Source organism: Monopterus albus, unplaced genomic scaffold (assembly GCF_001952655.1).
Source record: "Monopterus albus unplaced genomic scaffold, M_albus_1.0 scaffold244.1, whole genome shotgun sequence".
NCBI lineage: Eukaryota > Metazoa > Chordata > Actinopteri > Synbranchiformes > Synbranchidae > Monopterus > Monopterus albus.
In genome coordinates, this window is record NW_018128124.1 from 294,380 (window position 1) to 304,126 (window position 9,747).

Genomic DNA, 9,747 nt, shown 5'->3' on the forward strand with positions numbered 1-9,747 from the left:
CCCCCCCCCCCCCCCGCCGCGCCCCCGCATCCGCCCCCCTCGACACATCCGCCAGGCATCGGACCCGGCATCCCCTCGGTGCCTGGGATGGGCATGGGGAATGCGGCAAACTTCACCTTCCCCTGGATGGAGAGCAGTAGGAGGTTTGCCAAAGACAGACTAACAGGTAACAAGAGTTTCCTCGTGATCCTACAACACTCGTAGGCTGACTGTGTTTCGTACTAAAACAGATGTAGGCCAGATGTTTATAGACTACACAATAGCCTACCTTCATGCACCTTCACCTGCATTTCAGTCCCTAATAAACGAGTCCAGCACAGGGTACAAGTACTGTAGTATATGTTTCCTCGAGGCCTTACAGGTGTAAACCGTGAATCTTCACACATTCGTGTTAAAAATAGATTCCGAATGACGAAGTGTGTAAACTGGACCTGATAGAGCTGATGATTTTATCTTTAGGTTATATGCACACACACAGTCACTTTTATTATGCTGGAAAGGCAGCCTGATGAACGAGTGGAGAAATTGACATGGACGTGCTGATGAATCAGTATTGGACCATCACTCTCCATTTACAGCGGATAACGGATAACGACGTCCCCGTTTCTTCATGAGGATGAATGAATTTTTTCTACTGCGAGCCAATTGAGAAAGTAGGAAGATGAGTGATAATAGTAATATCAAATGACAGGATACAATCTATATCTATATATTATTATTATTATTGTTATTATTGTTAGCGCATTGTGAACGCGACAATGGATCTCCCCCCATTTTTATTTAATTTTTATTAGTTAAATGAAATGCCTCGAGATCATTTTATTTTATTCAAGGTTTATTTGCATGACTGACCTCCAGCCTTACGGACCTCACACTCTCTTGGTTCACTTTCACTTTCACTCCATGAAACATTTGACCAACCCAGATTTTTCTCCAAAGTCCAAACTGACTCAAACTGCTGCGTTTGTTTCTCAGTGAGTTTTACAGAAAAGACCACAGTAGCTAGAATAGAGATTTAGATGCTATTTTAACGTAACATCTAGACTTTTTCCTAGTTTAAAAAAACAAAAACATGGCAAATGATAATATTTCCTTTTATTACTACTAGCCTACAGCATTGTTGTGCTCTCGTTATTATTATGTTTGTTATATATCCGTAAAAAAACAATGATCACATTTTATTTTACAGAGATAGACAAACAGGTCATTTTAAATGTATTTATTCACTTTTATAAGGAAAATAGACACTGACCAACATAACGGAACACGTCCCAGATTTAGCCACTTCAGCTGTTGTCCCAGATAAATATTCTCCACCGCCTGTTTTGTCTGTAACTTAAGATGAATCCAGATAATATTAAAATAGCTTCTGATGATAAGTCATTATTAAAATATTTTTTCTTCGTGGTTACTTCTGCTCTGGTAATCAGACTTTGTGTTATAGCCTCGCTGTTGTTATTTTCTTTTATTTATTTATGTCTCTGCCACTGGTCTGTTTCTCATGACCTCATTGTTATGAAGATGAAAATGATGAACGTCATGGATGTGCGCACTCGCCCCCATCTCTCCACGCATTAAATATTCACTGTTCCGTTCTTTCAGCCTGATTAATTATTAAATACCGGAGGACGATATGTCAGCTGCAAAAAGATACAGTGTAAATAGGCTTATCAATTTTACTCATAGTCACTGAGGGCCTCTCGTTTAATTTCTCCCAGCTTTGTGTCGCTGTAATCATTTTGCAGCTTATATCTTTGCACTGTATTGATCAGCCAAAGATCAGCAGTAGCAGCTACATTAGCACTGCGCGCGCACACACGCACACACGCACACACTATCCAGATGTAGCCTTCCCTGTTCCCTATAAAAGGCCGTAAATCAAATGAACTATCATCTATCCTGATGGACAGAGAACCACTTCAAATGTTTCTCTGTGTTTCTTGTTTTTCTTTTCGCGTTCCAAGTTGAAACCGGAGGAGAAAACGGCACCGAGCAGCTTCACACAGCTCGACATGCTGCCAAAGCTCCGGCAGCCATGGCAGGGGATGGAAACCAAACCTGTTCAACTGCACAATAATCAACTCTCATTTTTCACTCTGGCGTGCACCCTTAAAGCCTAAACTCGCGCCATAAATCACGAAACGTCGAATCTTACTGACGCGCAGGATTAAGATTTGGGATGTTTAAATCATTGGATCCATCATTAAAAATAGGACTTGTTAAATAGGCCCAGGCTGATCAGCAGCTCCTCTCTGTATTTAGTTTTTAATTTTTTAAATTATTTTATCCCAAATGCCATCACAGGTTTGACATTTTTAGTGTATTATTATTATTATTATTATTACTTTATACCACACCTCACTTTGGCCTTGTTAAATGTTTTGCCTTTCTTCCAAGAAACGATTGTGTTAAAACACAAAGCAACACAAAACAATGCATAAAATTAAGACGTTGCTGTTACAAAGTAGCCATAACACATATTTATTAACGATTATTGAAATAAACTGAAACAAATGTCCGCGTAAGCTGCGGGTTTTACAGTAAAGGAAAACAGTAAAAACAGTTTGTACTGTTTTTATTCATAGGGATTAGCCAATACACGCCAAACACTATAATGCTACTGTTGGAAGTTGCGTTGAAATAACAACAACAACAACAACAACAATAATAATGATGATGATGATGATGATGATGATGTGGGTCATTTTGTCATCTTGACCAACAGAGCCATAAAGCAGCATGTGTAGCTCTACCAGCCACGCACCACCAATAAAAAACATAATTAAACCCTTTTTCTCCGCAGTAAACCTCCGGGTGGGTGTTAATGGCAGCAGAGCCGAGAAATATGATTTTATTTGGGCGCTGAACCCGCTGCTGTCCTTGTGTTTCCAGCTGCCCTGATCCTGACTGTGACAGAAAACATTGTCCCTGCGTTTTGTCCCGCATAGTGTAATAAATAGCAATATATGTTCATGTTATATTTCAATATCCCCTTTAGAATCCTTCACGGATATATTTATTAGATTGCTACAAAGGTAATATCCGCAGTGGGGAAGGGAGGCGCTGTCACCGAGAAGTGTTATTAAGTATAAGTGGTTTTATTATGGGAAACATATTCTCCACGGTAGCATTTTATTTTTTGATATGCTTATGCAATTGTGCTGCATTATCCAGGCAGCAGATTTAGTATTCTAGCTCCTTTTCTGTCTCCTTTTGACGGAGGTGAGCAGCCAGTCTGGCGACTGTGCCGCATTTTTCTTCTTTAACGTAACAAACGATGTGGTTGAGTTTGTGCAGCTCTTCCTGTCCGAAAAGGATTTTCTACAGCTTCCACAGAGATGATCCATTAACTGTTTGTCAGCCTGTTAAAGATACAATTATAAATATATGTGAGCTTAGTAGCATTTAATAATGGATTTTACAGTTTATAGAAAAGGTTTCATGTTAATTTAAACTCCACATTTTCACCGCAATCCCAGTTTATCTCACTGGGTGTAGAGTCTGTACAGAAACTACCAGAGACATCGTGTCATATCACACTGACAAGCTTTTCTCCTTTAGTTGCCAACATTCACGTGTCGACTTTTTATAGGCAGTTCAGACACATTTACAGAAATTTGACCAGTGTGACCTAACTCCTTCCTCTGTAGCTATACATACATATTTCATATATGAAACAATGAGCACACATAGACACAACATTTCTAGAATAATATAAAACACAAGAAGACAGCTCAGTCGTTTTATTTAGATGCTGATTTAAAATGGACGCTGTTTTCTATAGTCTCAGTAATAACAGGAATATATAAATCTGTAAACACATTACGACACAGTCTCACACCTTCAGTTAAAACATTAAGCACGACCTAAGTATCCATAGCATCACTGTACAATGTATTTATCAGCCTTTTCCACACTGTCGTCTTGCTGCAGGTGCAGGCCCAAAGGCTCCTGCTCCATGTCGGGTTTCCTATGAACGTGCTTCTATGTGCCTGGTCCATTACTTATCCCACAGATGGCTCGAAATAGCCATCTAATGCAGTATTATTTAGCCAGACCTGCTGCTGGGAGCAACAACAGGCTCGTTCACTCCCAGCATGTGACCGGCAAGACTGCACTGTATTTTGAGCAATGAGAAGTCAACCAAAATGAACTAAATGTGTGTTATAGAAGTAGTCACCAGGGTCTGACTACAGCAGAAAATATAGGCACCAAAACCAAACACACATATCTAAAAATGCAGTGCCAAAAAGTCCCCATAAATTCACTATTACACAAAGCAGCTATACAGTCCCCTCCAAGCACCTAGGATTATTATAGAAACATCATTTTGTCACTATAAACTTATGATGAAATATCACAGATGCTTAAGTCCCAAAAGGAAAATTAAAGGGACACAATTACAATTTTTACTATTACTGAGCATCAGAGTAACATATAATATGGAACTGGATAATAATGCTGCAGGAATATAAGCAAGGGAGATTAAAAATAATAATGAGAAGAGGAACAAAAAGACTTAGTCACTATAAATCCATTGCCAAAGACAATTTCATTTCAGGCACTAAGGCTGTAATTTACTCTCAGGTAGCATTAACTTTATGTGACCTACTGTAACTGCACACCGCAGCTGTTCATCTTTACTTTACAAATCATTTGCTCGTGTACTCCTCAATCTGCCACTGGTGTTCAGCACCATCGGGGGATTTCGGCAGCTCCCTGGAAATGACTGCCTCGCGCATAATAACTTCATGTTCCATTTTCCATCCAAATTGTGATTGTCTGTGTGGCAAATGAATTCTCAGGTAGCTGAAACTAGGAGAGCAGCAGCAGCAGCACGCAGCCCTCGGGGACACCTATGCAGATGTTTTCATTTTCATTTTGGCTCCTGGTGAGCTTTTCTGACAGAACAAAACAAATAAACACCCTGTCAGACAGCAGGCAAAACAGCATGCTGGGGAGGAATGACACAAGAAGACAGAAAGCAAGGGAGAGGAAGAGACAGTGTTTCTCCCTCCTGTTGTTGATTTCCATTTCAAAATGAGAGTGTGGCTCAGGAGTGGATCTATGGCCAAAACGATCTCATTACATTTATTGATCTTCTGTTTACCCGTGGCTGACAAAATAGACAGGATTCATAGATATTTTATGATGCAGAAGATAAGTTGTTATTAAAACCCAGATGCAGTGATTTATGAAAGTGAACCACCAGGCACAGTAACAAGACAAACACAGTGCATGCTCATACACAGACTGTGTGCAGCTTGATTTTTGAAAAGGCACAGTGACACAACAGCTGAAAAGAAGTGAATGGCACAGTCCAGTCAATACATGTGTAAATCATTTATTTAGAATAATAAATCATTTCCTTGGGATATTTTGTGCAACTATTGAATATGTTTGATTGGTCTGATGATAAAAATTCCCACAAATCAGCAAACTGTTACTCTTCAAAACTGTCCTTGAATGACTATGAATAACCCAAGGCTGTGAATAACACTTGGGTTATTGGTAACATTGTTAAAGTTGTTATTAAATTATATTTTGACCTTCATCACACTGTCAATGAACAACCCTTATTGTCTGTTTCTGATTGGCTGGCCAGTGTGTGCTGCAGCTAGCTTTGTAACCTTGCTAGTTGCCACTTGTTTTCTATGATAATATAGTTTAATATTATATCTCATTTTGAACCAACCTTTCCAAATGCTAACTTACAAGACTAGCAGTAAATGATGTTAAAGTAGAGTCTGTTCATCATGCAGGCCTCCTTCATGTGATTAGCCGCCATGCGGCGGTGCCCGCCTGGCGGCAGCTGCTGCTGTGCTCCAGATGTGGGACCTCACTGTGTCTCCCTTTCCTTTAGGGGAGCAGGCAGAGGAGAGCAGAGCCGGAGAGGCCACAGGGGGGCCAGGGGCCACCGGGTCCCTCTGTCCTCTCCCCAAGGGAGACATCAGCAGGGTCCCTGTCTGGAGCACTGTGGAGACATTAGCCAAATGCTATTACCCCGAGCTAGCTCACCTGCGAGACGGCAATGGCCTTCTAGCAGACTATCCTTTCCCAAAGGGCTCTTGCCCAGGTGAGTCACAACTCCCCCACCAACCTCTTTCCCCACTACACTCATTTCTGTCATAGCTAATTTTTAACTACATCATATTGTGTGTAACATAAATATTGTTAGTTTTTGTTTACTTTGTGAAAATGTAAAAATGACTGCAAAAGCAGATGTTTAAGTCTTGGTTTCTGTTGATCTGTGTACAAAGGCCAGTTTATTACAGGTTGTAAGCAATATCTAAATCTGATACTGCAGATACCAGCTTTCTCACTGCTCCTCTGCAACTTTTTCCTTTGACTTCCATTTCATACAGTTTAGTATGATCCATGGTTTTCAGTATTTGGCAAGGGAATTGTAGTTGTAATTACATTTATCTCCTTCAGTTGGCAGCTTCTGGGCCTTCTCTTAGACTCCCTAAACACGCTGACTTCAGAGTTTAGAGAAAATGGACAATAATTTTATACAACCAAGACAAAATTGTGTTTATGAGTGTTTACAAACAAAACCTCTAGGGAAATTAGTTTATGGTTCAGAAACAGATCTCTCTAGTTTAGAAACTGAAAAAAGTGTTTACATGCACTAATAAACATTTATCATGAACGCTTAAAGTCCAAAAGCCTCTGTTACTTACATGCTAATGCTAACATAGACTGTTTTAAAGCATGACTTGCATGATGTTCAAAGCTAAAACCCACTAAGTGAAAGCTTAAAAATCATCAAATAGAGTCAAATAAATTATTATTTTCTTTTCCTTTTCAGCCGCCCTCTCACCCTTCTCCGTGACCCGGCGTATCGGCCACCCATACCAGAACCGGACTCCACCCAAGAGGAAAAAGCCTCGGACCTCCTTCAGCAGGGTACAGATCTGCGAGCTGGAGAAACGTTTTCACCGGCAGAAATACCTGGCATCAGCTGAGCGCGCCACCTTGGCTAAGGCGCTGAAGATGACGGATGCACAAGTCAAGACATGGTTTCAGAACAGACGGACAAAATGGCGGTAAGGTTCCAGCCTTACAGAGTGCACGTGGTGGCTTTTACTAGCATGAAAGTAGAGAAGAATAAAGCAAAAGCATCATAATGCTCTTCCATGTGCCACATTTTGTTAACGTTTTCTCCCTCATGTTCTACTTAAGCAAAACAAAGAGGCCATGGTGGATCTTTCAGAAGGCGTTTGTTTTTATGAGGGCAGGATGTTCACTCAGAAGAGCCACTCCTTCCAATTTTACTTGTGCCATAAATCGACAGCGGTGAATGTGTCTCTGTTTTGCTTTTAGATCCAAAATGCTCACTGGTGTTTCACTTTAAACACAAGTAAAATGGCCCAGAGCTGAAACACCTATTTTGCTTAGCTTAGCTGCCAGTCGAGGCCAGTTCACTTGACCAAGCACAATTACTCCTGAAAGGCCTTTTAGAAACTTGCTGTCCAAAGCAATACTGAAACACTCAACGGAGGGATTGGCTTCCAAGTCCACAGGCAGGAAAAAACACACACAGACACACACTCCTTCACTTGATTTTAACAGTTGTTTATAGCCATTTGGAAGTAAATGAGCAGGAAATCAAATTAAGATGCCCTGCCCTTAGTTAAAGGGACAGGACACATGTTTCAAACCATTGTACAAACCTAATATTATACATGTTTATTGTATTATTACTTTTGAATTTAAAACACTTAAAACCTTTTGTCTGTTTAATATTTATGAATTACTGGCATCTTTGTCCTAAGAACATATAAGGTTGAAATTTGGTTTGATGATCCCTGTTGAAAGTAAAAAGAAAAGTGCATTTGAAAAACATCTACAATGTAGTACTGAAAAACTAACAGCACATTCTCCACAAGAAGATATAATAAACATGAATTTGCTCAAGAGAACGAGCACCAAGTTAAATCCAAGACTGAACGACGGGCCACAAGTATACAAGGGAACTGGCTTCACTGGTTTCTTTGGTTTCCTAGTTTTGCTGAGATTTATGCCATTTCCCTGTAGTGTGCACCTGATAGGATGAGCATGAGGGATGTCTCTGCGTGACAACTACGCTAGTAACAAGAGGATGATCAAATCAACAGGCAGCCAATCAGATTATGATAATGCTGTTAACAATAATGTGTGGCTAATGGCTGGGGGGTGTGGATGAAAGAGGGTTTCAGAGGCCCGTTTCCCCTCCTGGCCCTACCTGTGTATTTGGTTGTTGGCTTTGACAGAAATCATTTGTTTATAATGGTTTTGGTTATAAATTAAACTGCCAAGACTTTAACCCTTGTGTTCTGTTAAGAATCTTAATAAATTCTTCTTTGTGCCTTATTTGGTATTGCTGATTAGGACATTTGAGAACATTTCTTGACACACACACAAAGCAGAAAGTTACAATGTAAAAATCTGACACGACACTTGATCTGAATATTACATAAAGAAAGTCAGGAGAAAAATATAGGAGAAAGTGCTGATATAAACAAACGCAGCATTTACTCTAAATCACAATGGGAGTGCAGCTTGATGTTTTCCAGATCCCTTCCGTTCTCTCCTGCATTCATCATGTCAGCTCACTTTTTATTTATTATTTGTTATTCTTCCCTGTTGTCATGTATCTGTAAAGCACTTTTAGTTGTATGCACCCGTATGAGTGCTGCTGTATAAATAAAGATTTGATTTGAGTTAGCAACTCTTCTATCACAAGGATGTATCATTTTAACCACACTGGTTCTGTGTGTGTTTCAGGAAAACACACATCTGCATTACTTTTCAACAGAAAATGGTTGAAGTGTAATGACACAACATATAGGGTATATGTTACTGTGAACATGTGCTGTGCTGGAAAGAAAAGAAAACACCTCAGGGCAGGAAGAGTACTGTTCCTCCTCCCCCTCATCAGTCATGTTCCTTCACCAGCACCTGCCACTCGTCTTGGTCAGGTGTCATGTAGCTTGTAGCTGGAGTAACTGGCACGGGTGCTGAGTAAACATCCAGTAAAAGCATCTTGCAAATGGTTTCATTTACACATTTTTCACAGATACCTGTGTAAGAGTTTGTCTTTTTATTTATTTTCATGCTTTCTTGCTTTCTTCTTTGCTTTGACTTCACTTTTTAGTGCCAGTCATGAAGAAATGACCCAAAATATCATAAACAAAGCTGAAAATCCTTTATACAAAAACAAGTTACGGTTTTAGTAGTAGCGGCATTATTGTGCCGTAAATCATTTATTTTGGAAAGTTGACCTTTTGCTAGATGTTAAAACCAGGCTGATGTCCTTCAGTGCAGTGATTCACCAACCTTTTTGGCTGGTGTACCCCCTAAAACAAAGAAGTATACACTCACTGGTTGCATTTGTTTGCTATCTGGTGTTTTATTTTGGTTTATTAAAATATTCTGTTAGCATGAAGAAGAAAAACAACAGGAATATATAAAACATGTGTTCTTTCTTAAAATGTTAGTCTTATGACCCTACGTATTTATTTTGAGGCTACTGTGGGGTCCTGCCCCTCAGGTTGGGAACCACTGCTTCATTTTGAGTCTATTTTATAAGAATTTGGAACAGACACTTTCCACAGTGCTGTGCATGTGGCATTAATCAATGTTGTGTACATGCTGCCTTAAAAATAAATACACTGGTCTCAAATTCTCCTCTGCTGTCTTTTGTCTCCACCGTCCACCCAGGAGACAGACTGCAGAGGAGAGAGAGGCCGAGAGGCAGCAGGG

General features: G+C 40.0%; 1 protein-coding gene across 1 annotated transcript in view; it reads left to right on the forward strand.

The window, feature by feature from the left end:
* The window catches only part of LOC109972044 (T-cell leukemia homeobox protein 2-like), an 11,546-nt gene that overhangs the window by 840 nt on the left and 959 nt on the right, over window positions 1-9,747 (forward strand). The window contains 3 exon segments of the mRNA XM_020620643.1: window positions 2-166; window positions 6,812-7,049; window positions 9,706-9,746. Of these exon segments, the coding sequence (XP_020476299.1) occupies window positions 2-166; window positions 6,812-7,049; window positions 9,706-9,746 (444 nt within the window).